General features: G+C 31.3%; 1 protein-coding gene across 1 annotated transcript in view; it reads left to right on the top strand.

Moving 5' to 3' along the window:
- Positions 1-1,208: 1,208 nt before the first annotated feature.
- Positions 1,209-20,647, top strand: part of LOC105621656 (small conductance calcium-activated potassium channel protein) — a 117,053-nt gene continuing 97,614 nt past the window's right edge. Inside the window, exon 1 of the mRNA XM_012203124.1 lies at positions 1,209-1,439. Coding sequence (XP_012058514.1) covers positions 1,209-1,439 — 231 coding nt within the window. The remainder of the gene's footprint in view (positions 1,440-20,647) is intronic.

Raw genomic sequence — 20,647 nt, forward strand, 5'->3', positions numbered from 1 at the left:
ATATTTCTTCTTTCAATCGTCATTATAATCTAATAAAAAACTTATTAAATGGTTAACCAAGTTAAGTATATCTGGCCTTTAAGTCAGGGTTAGAAAGTAACTCGTTGCTTGTAACGAAGTTACAGTGAAGATTACTTTTTTTATAGTAACTATAACTTAACTTCATTTAGTTACATTTTTTTATAACTAGGAACTAATTTAATAGTTGTTTATCTATTTCAAACTTATTTGTCAACATATGGGCTGACAAAAATGAAGTGTTAAATGTGAACAATTACTGATTATTTTTTGTTATTGGAATTTATCTTTATCCTTATAATCATCGTATTCTGCAGATATACTATACTAAGAATCAAACTAGAAGCCTTTTATATGATTACTTCTTATTACATTGAATATTGATCTCGCAATTTCAGATAGAGATTTCAATATTATTTTATCATATAAATATATCATATTATATATATATATATATAACTCTGAATTTTGTTATTAATACAGCATATAACCAAATAATTTGTATAAATAGAATAATTTAATGATAGAAGTACATAAGATTCTTATATATTTAAAATGCAAAAAATTACAAAAAATTAACAAAAAGTAACTGAAAAGTAGCGACTCGTTATCTTTTTAAATATTATAACATGTTACTTTTCAGAATCGGTAACTTGTAACAGTAAGTAGTTACTTTTCGAAATAAAAAACTGTAACTAGTTACTTTTACAAAGTAGCTTTCTCAATTCTGCCTTAAACTTAATTGCAACACTAGAGCAACCTCAAGCCAAATTTTCTTTGTCTTCGTCGTAGTTAGAGTGAAAAATGTAAAAGGGATCAAAAAAATCTAAAAAGAGAATCAGAATTAATCATCAAGGCCATTCTTGTTAGGTCTAACGACATTATCTTGATCAAGTTCACCATAGTTGATATGTAGGACAGATGTAGATCTTTAGTCATCGTAGCTAGGCCTGCTATCAGAGAGTCGACCGAAGTTAGATTCCACGATAACCGTTGGTGCAACCGATCCCGTGTCCGTCCACGACCACGTGTCTGTCTAATGCTATCTTGCACTTGTGCTGTCTGTCACGTCGTCCACGTGCACCGCGAAACGCTCGCGAGCAGGAAGTGGGTGTATTAATTAACCACGTTGTTATATCGGCATAACGCCCACTCAGTTCCCGTGGTGGTGCAAGTCGTCCTCGTCGACGATGGCGGCGGCGACGGCGCCCTCCTCCATGGCCGCGGCAGCCGGCCCAGCATCCGCCGGCGCCGCTTCCGGTACCCAGGGCGGCCAGGGCGTCGTACTATGTCCACGTACGCTGTCGCAGGTGCGACGGACACGACTACGCCGGGCCCTCACCGAAGCGACCGCCGAGACCGTCAACTACGTCAAGACGGTGGGAGATGACGATTTTTCGCTATCAAGCCCTATTATGCGCGTATACGGGGTGTTCCAGATCTTAACGCCTCCTCGCCACTTCTCGGTCCTCGCGATCTTGAATTTTAACGTCTCGAATAAATGAGACCCTGTTATTCCAAATTTGCGCATTAATTAATAAAAGTTTCCTCATGTTTATAAACGCTCGTGATAAAACTTGTCTTCATCATTCATCGTTCTATTTAACTGCCCCTTCAATTGTATTAATTCAAACAAATTGTACATGTATAATGATCCGCGCGATGGATTGTGAGGGAAATACGCGATTTCTGGGATACCCTGTATGCGAATTTGCCTTGCATAACGTACGCACATGCACGCACAACGTGACTGTACTTGGCGATGATTAGCGGAAACATTCGACAAGAATGTTTGACACACCCCATGTAGACGTATTAAATAATGACATCCAGTAGAAATGGTCAATGCTATGCTTCTGCGCGAGCTTCCCTTTTATGATCTTTCACGCCGGACGCCATAATTTCATTTACGTGCACGTAAAATGTGGCGAGACATTTCGCAAAGTATGAAAGGATAAAAATGTATGAATGCCGTAAACAAAAAAAATTTTTGAAAGACAATTGTCCTTCAATCCATGCAGTCGTATATTGTTAGTGATCGAGCATGTGTTAATTCGTTAAATTAATGTTTTTTCTTTTTTTTTCACAACACTTCTGCACTTGAGTTATTTTCGCACTAAAGGAACTTCTCATAAATATCGGGAACTAATTTAACTCTTCTTGAAATATTGTTATTATAAACTTTAAAAATGTAAGAGATAGTATTTTTTATATCTTAAATCTAAAATTTATAATTTTAAGATTTAAGGGATAGAACAGTATCACAAAATTTAATAGGGAGACATTTTTGAATATTAGATTTTTGAAAAACCTAAATACAGTTATCAAGTACAAAAATCATAAAAATTTTGTTTAAAACATTTTTTTATATATTTCACCGTTTTATTAATAATCAATTTGAACCAATTATAAGCTTTGAAGGATTATTTCACCCTTTAAGTCTTAAATTGGCCAATATTAAAAAAATACGCATTTCTTAAATTTTTTTAACAACATATATCAAGAAGAATCGAATCTGTTCCAGACAGTTGTAACAGCTTCCTCGTGAGAGAAAAATGATATTTATCACTATAATTGCTTGGTAAAATAATAATGATTAGAAACTCTAGAAATTTTTATAAACATTACTATAATATTTTATGCTAAAAATATATAGTAAATTATAATTTATCCGATTGTATAATTTATAGTTAAAAACTTCATTTTTATAATTATAATATTTTATTATTATTATAATGTTTTATAGATGTAATAAAAATATTTATAGGTGTAATCAAAATTTGCACCGACTCGTTTTTACGCTAACTGTACTTTTTTAGTATATAAAATATTATAGCAATAATATAATTATAAAGCTAGATCTCCTAATTGTAATTATTTTATCATAATTATAGTCATAAATATGCTTTTCTCTCGTGCGATATTTGAGAAATTTTAATACAATCATTTAAAAGATAAAATGATCCTGCCATAAAAAGCATTTTGTATATATAATCCATTCGATATTAAATTTATTTAATTACAAGTTACTAATAAGTTTATTTGAAAACAGCTGTTTCTGAAACTAATCTCCATCTGAAAGTATGTAACATGCAGTAAGTATATTAAAAGTATAATATTATTACTTAAACAGCAGAAATGTATCTTTAAATATTCCAATATGCGAAAGCTTACAGAGACGCATAAAAATGCAAAGGCCGTGTAAAAATGAAGGCGCGCCTGCAATAAAATCTCGAGAGTTCTCACAAGCTCGGTTCGCGTTAAGGAAAGTACATCTGGCAAATATTGATCGTAACAATCTGCGCTTTACATCGCTGCACTTCTCGCGTACGAGATGCATTCCCGTAGTAAACGGCGAAACGGACGCGAGAGAACGGACGGAAAATAAAATAAAATCTCCTTTCTTGAGCGAACGCCCCCGTATGTATGCGGTCGGTCGCGGAAATCTCGTCTCTTCGCGCGAGAGACTTTTGGTAACACGGTTTTGGTAGCCAAGAACGCGAGTTGTCGGAAAAGATTGCTCGACCGAGCGTCACGCAAAAACTTTCACAAGTTCCATTTCGCGAGACGCATACAAAATCCCCTCCATCTCTTTTCTTTCACAGACGCCGACAGACTTTCTTTAATATTGCGAGAATTTTAAAGTTAGCTGCGGATGCTGCGGATTCGAAACGCAAATTTCTAAATATCTCAGAAGACACGCAAAGTAATACGGTATATTGTAATTTGTATTATAAAAAATAGCTTTGAACGGAAAATTTTTTACAAAACTACAACAACAATTTTTTAATTGGTGTATTCTTCTCAATTTATTTTTGCTCAAATTTTATAATATTGCGTTACTTGTTGCATTAAAATATTTAAATAATAACGATAATTTTTTGTTATCGCGCGAATTTTTGTATTTAGATAAAGTTAAACGATAGTGCTCTTCACGCGCAGTGAAACGTAAAAAAATGGCGCCAATGTTGAATTTGAAATCGATCCAACAATCCAACAATGTTAAATTCCCGAACATCGCGCTCGTCGATTGTTATGTCTAACTTCAAATGTACGTAGCTTTTTGATTTTTATCTGTGGATTATATAAAAACACTTTCCAATATCTGACCTAGCGTAATCACCGTAAATATTTCAACGCCAACTTTCCGCGCGCGTGAGTAACATTTCACGAAATCGTTTCCTCGATCAAAAATATATAAAGAAAATCGGGAGATTGATTAGGCTATATTTTTAAATTCCACGCACGTTGATTAATGGAATTCCTTAGTATAATCCGTTTTAATTTTTTTGTTCAATTAGATCGATAACATTTGATTCAATTTGATTCAACATATTTGCTCTTTCACTATGTTCTCTCGAATTTTAACATTCTCGATCACTAACTTTGGCATAAGGATAGAATACAAAATATATATAGATAAAAATTATGTTTATTCATTTAAATTATTATCTTACAGATCCTCACATTACAATGTACTTTACTTTTTAATTAATAAATCAGAAAATTCTAAAGATTGCAAGTATAACACACATTCTACAATAAGTCATTAGTAATAAATCAGAAACCGGAAGCTAGAAAATCGGCCATCATACTCAATTATTCTTCTTACATTTGACTATGAGTGGTCAACTTTTAGCTTCTGACTTCCCATTTATTATTAATATTGCTTATTCCAGAATGGCCATTATATTTTCAATATTGTTTATTACTTAAATTGTAATATGTTAACAATGTATATACGTTGCCAAATTATAGCTACATCGCACGAAGGTAATGTTCAGTATGTTATCCAACAACAGTATGTTGCCCACGACGTATGCGAGTGCTTTGTACCGGAAACAGAGTCAGCAAGCATGAGCGGACTCACAGAGTTTCGTGTTTCGGCGAACTTTCGAGGGAATGCTTGCCGAATGAAAATGGCGTGTGCTTCCGTTCTGGACGTGGAACGCACGATTTCCGCCGGATGTTCCGCAGACATCTGCGACCCCTATGATTTACCCCAAACGATCATCGTTCAAACGCCGCTCAATACGCGTCCCACTCTGTGTACATGCAAGATATGTTTCTCACCCATATAGTTAATGTCAGCAACTTGTACAGGACGATCCAGAAATATCGCGAAAACTTCCAGCGTATATCAAGGCCGAAGAATAAAGATAAAAAGTATCTACGCACTGAAAGAAAAATTCTTCATATTTGTGACTAATTACATGTTATCACAATTATTATTGCTGTAATATTAGTAGCTGTAACAATAACCGTGTATATGATTCTATCGACAAATGTGTACAATTGGCGATCCGAAAATGTCTATAGTTATTATAACCATAAAAGTAGTTTCAATTACTATAATTTAATTATAATTATAGTCATTTTTTTATTGTCAACTGTATGTGTCATTACTAAAATTATAACAATAATAATCGCAATTATTATAATCTGTAATTACTATCACATTACTACCAAAAATTTTTCTCTCAGTGCATCTAGTGTTTATTATTTAAGAATCTCAAAATTTCCGGATCTGAAAATCGCAAATCACATAAAACGATTTGGATAATCTTGAAAATCTCATATTCTTGCATTTATAAAAAAACCTGCATTTTTACATTTTCAATATTTTTAATGTTGAGCCGCATCATATTAAAATTTGAAATTCTTGGATTATAAAAATCTAAACGTCTGAAAGAATTTCTACGGTTCCACGATTTCCAAGTCCTTTGGATTCTGCGTCTTTGCCGCGTCGAGACGGCGAACGTATTTGCATTTTCGGACAGTCAGATCTCAGAGAGAGTCGGTAATTCTTTTCTGGTGGACTCCTGAGTTCTGATATCCGGAGATTTCAGGATTTTCGAGATCCTCGTGCGAGCGTCTCGCATCTCGGCCACTTGCCAGACTCCCGGTGAGATGGTACTTCCGGATCGTCCGGTACAGCATGTTTTCGCACGCCTCATCGCCCAGTACTACCAGCAGAAGTTAGTTCTGTTTCCATTCCACCAACCCTGACCTGCATTCTCAAACGGCCACGTATGTAACATATATCAAAAAAGCAGAGCGCTGGCCGGTAGAATACCATCACAACCGCTGGTATGTTCTTTATTCTGCTCTTTTATACACCCGTACAACCGCGATCAATCGATACAAAGCGCACGTGTCAACCAATTGACGAACAAGGAGCACGATTTCATCCCAACTCGATTACGCAAACGAGATCGAAAACGCGTTAAAATTATCATTCGTTGCTGACAGGCCGTTTTTCTTTTTCTTTTTTTTTTAGATCTTTAATCGTGAACTAATTCTCTACATTCTCTAATTAATTGATAATGTTGACTTGTATAGTTTGAGATCTCTTCTCGTATTCTTCAATTTTTCCGATTCATAATTTTTTTCAATTTATTTAACAAAGAACGTTCTTTTAGATTTATTTATTTTCGAGATATAGACTGTAGATAGATTATTGAAAAAGAAAGTAAATCTAGATTTAAACTTGAAGCGTTTCCGCTTTTTATTTAAATCAATTTTTATTTTATAAAAGTACACTGAGGAAAAATGTTTGCTATTTGTAACTATAATTACTAAATAATTATGGTTGGGATATCCATTTTTATCATTATTATTACTAGCAGTAATAATTTTATCTTTACAATTGTATGAAAAAAATCAACTGAAAAAAATATATTAGTCGTAATAATTTGAAATATTAATATAACAGAATATCAAGAAACATCAAAATAAAATAAATAATTTAATTAATGTTATTTTCATTAACATTTTCGGTAAATGTAATTGTAATTATAATAAATATTATTATTTCTAAAGTAAAGGAACAATCATTTTTACGTTATAATTGCATAAATTTATATAATTGTGATTATAGTAATGCAGTTAAAGATATAATTTGCATGATTAAAACAATTATAAATGATATCAATATATTTAATAGTCCTGAAAAATGACTATAAATTATATTTTTAAAATGACTATAGTTAAATAAAAACAATTGTAATCATTTTTTTCTCTCAACGTATAATTTTATTGTTGTTTATTTATTAAAATTTATATAGTTTTATAATTTCTAAATCAATTTCTTATTAATTAAATACTTTTTAAATCATTGAAACGTATTCACAGTTCTTCAATTCTTTAAGTGGAGGTATCTTAAAAGTACCACCCTCACAATCCATCAAAAGCGGAAAAACAACGTGAAACAGCAGATAAACGATTGTTCTTGAAAAGCGTTAAGAAAATAGAAATCCGGGTCGTCGTTTAATGGCCGCGTCGAGATTGCGAAAAAAAGAACTGGCAGATCAAAAAAAAAGCTGATCGATCTTCCGATGATCGATGACTACGTATAAATATAGAACAAATCTAAAAAACGTCGACATCCCACGTTTCAGAGTGCAGGTGAGCGTTGATGTGGACCCAACTTCGACTTAAGTACAGAGTACAATGTAGTTTCTTACACGACTATTGAATTACGTATCCTTGTTAGATTTTTCCGTTTCCTTCTCTCAGTCTGAAAAAAAAGCATCTGTAGCTACACCGAGCGCACAAGTTTGATATGAAATTTTATAGTCCGACTTTCCTGTATTACATGTATAAACATCAAGAGAAGAATTACTAATGTGTAAGCAATGTATTATACGTTACAGCGAGAAGAAGATCATAAAATAATATCGATAAGTTGTTGACATTTATATAACCTTTAAATGTTAGGGTGGGCAGGAAAAAGTATTAAAGTGAAAAATTTGTAATGGGGAAGACCCTTTTATTTATCCGTTTTATTTATCATTTCAATCTCAATAAAAGTTAAGTAGGTATATTCCTCTCCGAAAGAGATGACTAGCGAGATAAATTAAAATACATATAATGAATATTTCAAGCTTTAATTTAATAATTTATTGTTTCTTCCGCTAGATTTTTACGCCCACTCTAGAATTATAAACAGTTTAATAAATCGGTTTATTATAACATTAACCTTTAATTAAACATTTAATATGAAATGTTATTCTACATTTTATTACAACAAGAGATACTTCTGTACATATATTAAATATCGGCTACAAAAGACTCTTTAATATAAAGCCTCTTTAATTAATATTATATAATTATGATCCACCAACTAAATTTCTAACTAAATCATGATGTACGCGCTTCTCAGACTATTATTATCACTATTATTATATTCGTATTTATCAGATTTTAATTAAAACCGTTCGTTCTCTAAAATCACAGCACGGTATAATGCGATTCCAAATCTGTCTCGCAATTTTTACTCTCGAATAACGTGAAAGTCTACAGTATGTTTCACGCTGCCTCTATTAAAGCATTCGTCGAACATCGCGTAAAGTATTACATGAATGAGCACGGTAAAGCATAAATTAACCGACCGTGAAAAAGCTGAATAGGATTCGAAAATGTAATATTTAATCAGTTCTTGTCGCTCTTCTTGCGTTTCTACGTTTCCCAACATTTCCGTGGAGACTCCCAACATTTCCGTGGCGAGCTGCGAGAATTTCTCTTTCATGAGTCCGACAAAAAATGTTGGATTACTGTCACACAACCGATTCGCTGCGGGCTCCACGCGCGCGTAAATTCATATATTTCCGTGGAAAAATGGTAGGCGATTTCGCAAACAATAACGCCTCGGGATTTCATGTCTGATGCGAGCACCGCACGCCGATTATTTCGAACGACGGGCGATCGCCGCGAACGACGGCAGCGACGTCGCTCGAGCGACATTGTGATTTCAAACGGGACTGTTCGATTGACATTTTATTAAAATGTCGAAATTTCGATTTTAATGCGGAGAAAAGCGGATGCGGGATGCAAGCGGATATTGGTTTCGAGAAGTACGATGACTATGCCTTTTGTTTCTCGTTCCTGTGATTTTTCATCCGTTACATTGAAAGACAAGTGTTTGGTATTTATGATTACAATTGCATAAAACAATTACGGTTAAGAGTTCTATTTTTATAGTTATTAATAATAGGCATAATTATATTTATAGTCAAGAAAAGTTATTTTGTAAAAACTAATTACCGATTAAAATCGATCCAAATGTAATCTTGTTATGGACTTTAAAAAATTAAAACCATAGTAAAAAACACAAAAGCGAATGAGAGTAGGGTAATCAGTAATAGATAATAAAGATAATAAAGTAACAAATCTTATTACTCCTTTATATAGTGATAAGAAATTGTACATTTCGGAATAAAAGGAATAATAAGATTTCTTACTTTGCGTAGTTCGTATCGGTAGTTAGAAGTTAGCAACTTTAAAAAGTGACGAATTACAGTTACAGTTACTCAAAAAGTAACTTTTCAATTATTTTCCTGTTAGCATTGCAAAATGACATAGATAATATTTTGAAAAAAAAAAAGAATTAAAGTAAGTTAAGATATAACTACAGTTGACAAAAGGAACAAAGTTAAGTTAAAATTACTGAAAAAAAGTAACTTGAAAAAAGTAACTATAACTTAGTTCCATGTAAGTATTGTAGTTATTTCCCAACTCTGTTTTCAATTTTTTTACATATACAAAAAAATACCTATATATAAGTTGGTACCGAAAACGATTATAAAATATAGTGGATTTTCGGTGCCAATTAAATATTTCTTTTATATAAAACTATAAATGTAATTATTATTAGTAACACTACAGCAGTAATAACCACAAATTGGAGTTCTTAACTTAGTCTCATTATGCAATTATAGTCACAATCAAATATTGTATCAAATATTTTTCTGCTTCTAAAAAATGCCTAAGCGAAAGAGCGAAACAGAAAAAAGAGAAAAAAACAGAAAAAGTTAGAGAGAGAGAGAGAGAGAGAGAGAGAGAGAGAGAGGAATGGAAAGGAAGAATGTGAAGAAGCATTCTTCTCTTCCTATTCTCTCTCCTCCTCTCTCTCTCTCTCTCTCTCTTTCTTTTCTTTTTTTCTGTTTCGTTCTCTCACTTAGGCATTTTTTCTTCCGCATAAACGGCAAGCCAGCTATATCTATAAAGCAATGCATTATATCGCGTCGCGTGGAACGGACTGACCGCTTCCGGCACCGCTACGTTTAATTTTACACCGGACAGATTTTGGAATGAGCCCATTAACGTTGAAAAATAGCGTGCGAAGAATGTTTAATATATAAGCCGGCGTTCTCATGTATAAGCACGACAGCACGCAACAGCGAAACAACTGGGGTAATGACGACGAGATAAAGATCGTGCGGACGTGGAAGCGGAAGTAGCGATGCCTGCCCGCAGGAGGGATGTCTTACGCGAAACACACGCGAAATACATTAGCGCGCAGAAAAGTTTTCCATCTTTCAAATTACGTCTCTCCGTCGTTGAAAATTTCCGTTATTATTTTCCCTCTGCAGGCGCTTTTGCACGAAGACGGACAAAATTCAACTTCAAGTTTCACACTGACAATGAGAGAAAAACTGTTCGGTATTTGTAACTATAATTACATATTAATTGTAATTATAATTATGACTACTACAGTATTAGTAATAATAACTCTATGTATAGTTGGCAATCAAAAATGACTGCAATTATAGTTATTATAACTATAAAGATGATTGAAATTATCATAAAAATTGATTCAAATTACTATAATTACATAGTTATTTTGGGGGCCAACCATATTAATATGTAATGCGTTATATTGTAGTTACACAAAACTTTCTCTCAGTATAAGGAAGAGATGGAAGAAGCTCTGAGATAGTCATCCATTGTTAATGACAAGACGAACGAATAAATTAAACTATGTCTAAATTTGACAATCTCAATTATCAAAACAATAATACATAATTACTTCCGCGATGCTTACATTCGAACTAGCGATGTTAATGGCGACGATAATGGCAGTCATTAAGCTTACGTACCTACTTAAATGTCTCAGACTCTCATTTCTATTAGTGCACCCTAAAATATAGAGTAACCCAGCGCGGACGGGTCGCTCTCGATTTCTCGGAATTATTCAAACGGTCTGCGAGCAGTACTGATGAGGATTGTCACTTGGATTTTCTTAAGAGAAGATTTATCTTTAACGAGGACAAGTTTAATAACGTTTTGTGATAAATCGAACTAACTTTGTGAATAAATTACCAAAACGATCTTCTGGAAAAGACAGTTTTCTTCTCAAATAAAACCATTTAAATCTAATTCGATTTTTACTTATTTTCGCTTGATCTTTTACAAAGAGATCTGTAGCACATTTTTTTTAAATAAACATTTTTATTAATTTATCAGATTAAATATTAAATGTGAAATGAAAGTAATTAAAGGAGTAATGAATAATTGAATATTTTACGAAGAGAACAGAAGAAAAGGATTGCATTGGAGGGAAGTAGAAAAACTAGAAAACTAATTAATGGAACGCAAATTCCTCTCGAGGTATTTTGAATATGAAACCTAATTAGGACGCTAAGTTGATGCGACAAAAAGCTGGAAGTTAAACCGAATAATGCTTCTTGCAGTCCTCTTAGGATAATAATCCGATATGGATCTTCTTCTGTAACGTTAGTTGCTCATTACAAGATTCTTAATCTCGATAATTTCTATCATGACAAATGTACTCCGAGAGAAAAAGGAACCCTGCCAACAAAGCTATTATTATATAATGAACTTGTTATATAATAGCGCAGAGAAGCAGAGTATATAAATAATTAAAAAGAAAGATTTCTTGCAGATAGAATTAATTATATGTTTCTGTCTATAATTTATAATTAATTTTTGTAATTAATCTAAAACAAAATAAAAAACTATTCTGCATTGAGAAGGAAATGCGATTGTGACTATAATTGCATGATAAAATGATGAATAATTATGTAGGTAGAAGCTTCATTTATATAACCATTACTTATAATGTCCATAACAATAACCTTATTATTTATAGTTGTATCAATTATGAAAAAATTATACTATAAATAATATAAATAATATGAATACTATAAATAATTTTAAATATTAATATACAAAATTTATAATTTTAATTAATAATTTTAAATATTAATATACAAAATTTAGTAAAATATCAAGATATAACGATAAATGAAATAATTTTCATATAATAAATATAGTCATAGTTATAAATATAGCTGTTTTCTTATTATTTATTGCGATAATAATAATTAAAAATTATATAAAGAAATAACAAAGAAATCATTACTTTTACAACACAATTGCATAAATGTTATAAAGGTCAAAGAAACGGGAAAATTTTAAAAAGTAAAATAAGAGCTTAGAAACTTTATTCAATTAATTTTAATCACATCAAAAATTTAGAGTATAATATGCCATTTATAAATCATCTCATTAAATTTATTACTCGCGTCAGTTGACGGGTCGCAAATTGTGTTAGTAAAATTTGACAGACACCATTGTGCAACCTTGTTGATGCCATTTAGTGAACATGAACCATTGGAATTTGCTGAAAATCATATTATAATATGTTCAAACTATTGTTTGTAGAGTTTTGTCACTAGATTTTATCAGATAAAATTGATTGTGTGATTGAGGATAATCATTTTTCTTACGAATAGAATGATATTTTTCTATATGTAGCAGTGATGGTCGTAAATTGAAGCGACTATAATTTGATTAAAATAATATAATATAATCAACAAAGGCTTTAGTTATAAATAATAAGAGTCGTAACAAGAAATGTATAAGCCTAGTGCTACGTATCTTTACCTAATTATCCTGTATTTCAAAATAATATATATATAATATTTTCGACTATCTATCTGGTCATCTTCAGTATACATAAAAATTATTTGCCATAATTTTACATTCCCCGTAATCAGAGTTCCAATTTAAATTCGTCGCAATACATACTATACATTCTCAAAACGTTATATATTACTAGAAATAAAGGATAATCAGGCAAAGACATCTAACACTTATACGCTCCTTGTTTCGATTCTTAATATAATATAAATACGTAAACATTAAAAATGACGACAAATTATTATTAAATTGATAATATATTATTTTCTCGCAGTGTAATCGATAGTCTATGATAAAAAACTGCGACGTTACCGTTTCAAAACAGTAAAATTAAAAATGTATCTTGCGATTATTTTCAAATTATCACTCGTTCGGAAGTTAGGAGGCAACTATATCTCCTCGCGAATGATGTTGCAGACTGACATAATAACCAGATGAAAAATGAGGTCGGGAACGGCATCGCTCGCTCGCCATCGGACGCCGTCGGACGTGCTGGCGTGTTTTACCACTGGCAAGTAGTTGTGTAATGCGCGTCGGAATGCCAAGAGTATGTGTTTTCCCCTCCAGTATACCGGCGGGCCAGTAGTACATCACGCGCCATGTCAGCCGCAGCGCACGGTCGCCGTCAGCAATGAAAACGGTCAAGCGCATATGGTTAGGACGATTGCTTTGAGCATAGTTCCGTTTTATAATTCCTGTTTATAAAGAGAGAGAGAGAGAAAGCGAACTATGGATTGTGTGATGAATTCGCGGTTGATCACGCGAGATTTCGGGTCCGCCGAAGGATTTAACGAAGACGAGATTTCCTGGCGAGTTAAAAGACGACCCGAGTACAGTTTGTGACTTTCGAGCAGACACGTCCGACCGGCGGAATCTCATTTTAATTAGAAAGTTGGAAGTTTTACGAAAAGCACGTTGGTCAAACATGGAGGATCAGCATGAAATTCGAAAGTAGGAAGACATGTGTTTGCTAATTAATGTGTTTTCAATGTAACGTGACCAAACATAATGCTAATCAATATAAATCCGTTTAATGAGCTGTAATTTCTCGTTGACAGGAAAGTCACAGGGAAGAATTTTCAGATGACGCGCGTCACAGCGTATAATTAATTAAACAACGCGTGTAATATAAACAGTCATTTAAATTTTCGTTTATTTGACGTATATATTAGATTCTCGGTCGATACACTGACAAAAAGAGAAAAGTAGTTATTTGTGATTATATAATGGTGATTACGAGCGCCATTTTTATGGTTATTACTGCTATAATGTTAGTAATAATAATAATCATATTTATAGTTATACCAAAAATATATATTAGTATAAAAAAATGACTAAAATTATAGTTAAGTTATAATAATTGCAATTACTTTTTCATAATTGTCACTTATTCAGAAAAATCATACGAAATGAATAATAAAACATAGCTTGATTCGCAAAATTTTCGCCTATGAATTTTGCATATCTTCCACCAACGGCGCGATATGTTTTTTTTTTTTTTTCGACCGCGGCAACTATCTCGCGGCATTTTCGTGAAAATGATAACGGTAGCAGATAAAATGCCACGGGCACGAACTTCGTTATAATCGTCCGAAAAAAAGTGCAAGGTTTTAACAATGTCGTAAAACCTTACACGTAATACGTTACGGCGGACGCGCTTTTTCCGCAAGACTTTCCGGTCTGCTCGTAAAGATGGCTGTTAAAATTGCACATCGCAAATGTCGCCCGACGTTTTCGCGAACCAAGTCCTCATGTTTTGACTCGTTACATTACATTTCCGCGGTTGTATTTTCTCCCCTTGCGCTTTATCTCGCGCGATTCCGACCGATAGTTTCGACGCTCCAAGTATAGGAACTTTCGCGCATCCCGAATCTATATGTGCATCCCGCACATTAATTTCTCATCGCGTAGAGTATTGCGGGTATCTAATATTCTATCTCAGCCCGCAGCGCGATATGAAACAGCGCTTCGTGGAACTGTTCGTGGTTATAGTACGCGTTAATGGAACAACAATTTGCTTCGGGCACCTTAATGAATCGCAGTTCAGCGAATGCACTTCCGGTATATGGCAATCATTGGTGTGTGTCGCAAGTATCTTGTTAATTATCCAACGTATTCGTCTGTTGAGTCATTGGTGTCTGTCGAGAGAACAAAGTAATTGAGAGAACAAGCAGACAATAATGATCGATCACTAATCTTGACGCAAACTTTGCAAATTCGCGAATTTTTAAATATACAAGAAAATCAAAATGCTCAAAGTTGCAAGTATTAAAAAAGTCTGTATTTTCATGAGATTACGCATTGATGCGTCTGAATTCGTATTTTTAATATTTAACTGTCAAATTTGTTTCAACGTTAATCTCTGAGAGACTCAAAGTCGAGAAATGCGATAATTATTTATCAGATATACAAAATCAATTATAAATAACAATAAATAAATATAAAAAGTATTTATTTTATATATATAATTATATATATAATTATAATTGTATATATATTTAAATTACATATATTATATGCGTATAATACATACTTTTTATGAAAAAAATATAAGTAGAAAATTATAAAGAGAAAATAATTTTGTTTTTAATTGTTGATATTAATATTTTGTTGTTTTTCAGAAATCACATCACTTTGATAGAATAAAATAAACATACATTCAAGATCTTTTTTTAAGTCAACTACTACGTAGAATTAATTCCTATTTTAGAAATATATTCTTAGAAATATATTATATAATAGGTATCTAAAGTACAAATTTGCTGAATATTAAAGATTTTAAATAAAAAAATGTAGGTAGTGGAATATTTTCCTTCATTGTGAATGAGTGACACGATTTCGCGGAGAGTGGTTTGAAATCATAAAGTTATATATAGCAATATTTTTTTATAAATCGATGAAATAGCTATGATGGGAATAGATATAACTATGATGAAATAGATATAATATTTGTAGCGTGGGATTTTTTGAAAATAGGGAAAAAGGATTGATTTTGAAAAAACATTTTTTTTCTGTTTTAAAACGAAATTAAAATATTTGTTCTAAACAAATGGAATAACATATGGAAAAAATCCTACACTACATCATTGTTATTCCATCTGTTTGCAAGAAAATATTTCACTTTTTTATTTCGGACTCTCCTGGCCTCTGAAAACGGTATTTATTCACGGAGGAAGAACATATTTCAGTTTACATTTTTATTTAACATTTTTAATACTTGTTAAATTTATAGTTTTTTAAAATTTATAGTTATTATAGTTTTAAATACTGTATATCTCAACAAAGAAAAAGACTAATTGTAAGTAAAATTATTTTTCATTGAATAAATAAAATCATCACCCAAATATAGGTAGTTAAAGTGCTAAAATATATTGAAAAAAAATTATATAGATGACAATTGTCTGATGAATTTCGGTCATATTAATTTACAGACTAATTATATAGAAAGCTTGATTAAATTTTACATACGTGAGCATCATCGAACAAACCTAAAATGTCTTGATTGTATTTAGAAAACATTTTAGGCGCTTATTTCTACCAAATAATCTGATAACTATTATCAAATCAATTAATAACTTTTCTTTGTACAATTTGACATTATAATTATCAAATATTTCATTAAAATGTCAAATAATTTGGTTTTATCAAATCATTTAATTGGACCAACTAATATAATAATTTTCTTTTTCTAAATATTTAGTAATTATTATATCAAATGATCGATTACTATTATCGTTTAATAATACTATATATTATCAATATATTCAACAAAATATTTAATATTTAACTATTACTTTTTTCTCAGTAGACTAAATATAATTTAAAAACTTCTATACATGAAAAAGAGAAAATTATATATTTAAAATTACTATAATGTTGTAGAAGCTACAGATACTACCGTGACAATTACAAATTTAAATGCTATAGCTATTTTTTTTTAAATAATAATGCAACGTAATTTTTACACTTTTTCAAATTTTTTATTACAAAATCAAAAAGTGAATAAAAGTTAGTATTATAAAGATAAGTAAAAATTTAATATAAAATTTTCTCCGTGTACGTTGGAATATCTCGAATATTTAACGATTGAAAATTTATATTCGAAATTATACAACAATTCAAACTTAATTAAAGTGGCGTATGGTATATTATCTTAAATTAAAATCTGAATCAGGAGATTTTTCGAGTTTGTTATACAAACTCGTGTTCGTTGATTCCGGATACATGTTTGCGGACGAACGTGCATTCGCCAACAAGAAAAAACAAATTGTATTGACAGCGATTATGGAACACAGGAAAACAATAATTCTGTCAATGCAGCTCGTTTTTACGAATTCAATAGCAGGGACAGACTCCGGCGACTTTCGTGCCACGTGTTGCGCGCGTATTGTGCACGCAGCATGCACGGTCGCCTTCCAGGAGGATTTTCGCGAGATCTGCGCTTGAATGATAGAGCGGCGCGCGGATGGAGACGATAACGCTGGCATTACGAATTTATACTAAACCCTCGCTCGAATTTCAGACTCTCGCTCGTCCGTCCTGCTAACATTTTAGAGACGGCTGCCATGGTTCCACCGCGCTGCAATTCATACCGCCTGGTATTTAATGCTGAACGCGAAGGATTTATTTTTGTGCTTCGCGAAGGTGAGAGAACGTTGCATACGCTCGACACGGATAACGTTGATCCTCGACACTTCATCATGTGCTAAAAGCTTTCGATCTCGGTGCTGCTTCACAGCTCGCGATGTTTGGCGAACTCCTGTACGTTCAGAGAAAGCAGAATGATTCGTGACAACTCTGAAACTGGAATATCTACTCGCAAATACTGGTTTCATAAAGTTGTGAGAATAGCAGAAGGGTTGTACTGAAAACTACTGAATCGCAGATTCAACAAATGTGACGTAATATTGTATACATATAATATTTGTACCTGTGGTAAAAATTGTTAGTAGAAATATTATACTTATTTCATTAATGTCGTTCGTGTAGATTATTATAATAGTTATAAACTAACAGTTATAAAATAATAGCAAGAAATTTACGTATTATGACAATTAATTTTTTCATTTTATGCTTACTTTTACCAATTAACTTTAATCTCGATTAAACTTACTCTTCATTTTTTTCCTAATCTTAGACTAAAAATATTGAGGAGTAAGTTAAACTGATATTAAAATTGATCCACATTGGTGGAAATGGACATTTTTCTTATTGTTAGATAAGTTATTATATTATAACGACACAATGGAAAGAAATTTCCGACTGATAGATTTACTAAAAATATCCCCTTATTTCTTTAAAACTTATTGCACTTTATTTATATTGATAAAAAAAATATGATCTGTTCAGATAATTAAACAAGTAAAAATTCATAATTTATATACTTGTTTCTATGCAAAATCAGCTAAAAACGAAGGATGAGAAAATAAAATTTTTGCGTTTCTTTTGCAAATTGCATAGTTTAAATAGTTAAAATAACAATGGCTGTATTATTCATAATATTACATCATTTGTAGTTTTTTTCATTATATTTATTTATATTTTTACTTTTTCTTTTTTTTTTTTCATAATATAGTTTTAAATATAAAATATGGGTGCAGCATACACTGTTAAATCTATAGTACCAAATTTTACCTAACGTGAGTCGCCACTGCTCCTATTAAATATATATATTATTTTATACTAAAACAATGGTTACATTTGACATTATACAATGTCAATTTAAAACTATATAGTATCAAATTGACACAATATAGTTTCATATTTAACTCGCTTTGGTAAAAAATAACGATATATTTAATAGGAGCAGTGGAGCGATTAACGTTAGGTTAAATTTGACACTATAGATTTAACAATGTACTCTCCAGCACATCTGTCTGTGACAGACCATAAGCTAACTTATCTTTATAGTGTTGCAATATCAATCCTATCGGAGTTGAAAGCAATCGTGAATTTATGGAAAAGAAAGAAACTGTTGCGTTATATGTATATACGTTTGCAGAACAATACAACGAACACATATAAATCAATAAAAAAACGTTTTATATTGAAGTGAAAAGATTCTAGAAAATCTTATATATATATTCACTATAGATATTTTGTACAGATGACTCCTGTGAAAGAAAAAGAATAGAAATATGTGGCATTATTGCCTATTGTCAGTTTTGAGAACTATTTTGTCAGACGCTCATTTTTGCTTATCTTATGGAAAAGTTAATTAATGCAAAATTGCAAACATTTATTATAAAAACTGCTATATTATTTGATAGAAGACACTTCCCAGTTTGTATTTATGTTTCTAAAGCTTTATTAGCCTTTGTTTATGAATTATCAAAACCAAAATGATATGTCGGTATCTTTCTCTACACTTTTTGTATCGATAATACATTCATTAATTGAAGATTATAAAATTTACGCATAAATATTATTAAGTAGAATAAAAATCCGCCTTACTTTATAAATAACTCTCTTTGCTTATTTTTCTTAATATACTTTTTTTTACACAAATATTTTACGTTAATATTCTTTATGATCTGTGCCCTGTTTATTAGAAAAATTCATTTGCTTTATACCCACAACTTGTTCATTTTTCTTACTGCAATTAACTTTATAATGTATAATAGAATTGCCGTGTTGTATTTCTTCTCAACTTTCTGCCATTACTGATACTATTTTCTTCTATGAATGCATATTGAAATATATACTGTTTTACAAAAATTCGAAGTTTCTGAATTTTTTAATTTCAGCATCTTAAAGCTTTGAAATTTTAATCTTGATAACATTTTCGAAATGTCTATTTGAAAATATTTTTTTCAATTCAAATTTAATATATGTATATTTAATAGAAAGTTATCATTATAATTTAATATGATTATTATAACATTTTGAATATTTTCTAAAAATAAACGCTATGATATATTAAGATTTATGATATTTAACCTATCTTTGGGAATGCATGGGAAAAACGAATCCTTTTCAAAGACGAAAAATTTTTACTTCTTTTATCTTTTTCTTCTTTCTAGCTCTTAAAGATAAAGGCGGAACACGGTAAAGAAGAGTCTTTCTTCTTTTGCTCATTTTTTGTAAGTGCACATCTTGATCCAGCTTTGATCGTAAAGCCTTTTTGCGAGAAACAGAAAGAAAATGGCCGCAAGAAAAGAAAGAAACTTTATGGCGATCTGAGTTTTATCATTGTGATATATAGACGTTGCTCTTTCTCAACACTTTCTCTTTTTTATCTGTTTGTACTTTATGCATCAGATTATTATTACGTTCGAAGTGACTCAACTAAAGAAGTTTTTTTCATGAAAACTCGAATGACAATTTGTTTTATTTCCCAATACCCTCATATCCGATAAGTTAAAAAAATAAAACATTGATTTAATAAAAATTGATTTAATAAAATTATAATTGATTTAATAAAAATAGGGAATAATAAAACAGTTTAAAATTTAGACTAATTTTTAAAAAAATTTTTTCAAAATAACTATTTTTAATAACTTGGATATTCGGAATTTCTGAATTTTCAGCCTTTGGGAAATCATAGACATTCCTGAAATTCCTTCAAACATTCTTGGACTTGTAGAAATTCTTAGAATTTGGCAACTCTCTCTTGGGAGCTTTAAAAACCCAAGATCTTGCAAGTTCAGCCTCTTAGAATTTTCCATCTTACTAGAATTTGAACGCTAGGCATTTTTAAATATTTGAAAAAATAAATCTTTCAAATTCGGTGCATATATGCACGACATTCCATAAAATATTAATTAATCGCTTGCATACCCACTACGTTATTGTACATCGATTGCGAGAGAAAAGTATATTTGATTTTTGACTATTATTGAAATAATTATGATAAACAGTTACATTTTCATAGTTATTACTGCAATGCTATAATGTTAGATAA

The sequence above is a fragment of the Atta cephalotes genome (genome assembly GCF_000143395.1).
Source record: "Atta cephalotes unplaced genomic scaffold scaffold00035, whole genome shotgun sequence".
In the NCBI taxonomy this organism is placed as follows: Eukaryota; Metazoa; Arthropoda; class Insecta; order Hymenoptera; family Formicidae; genus Atta; species Atta cephalotes.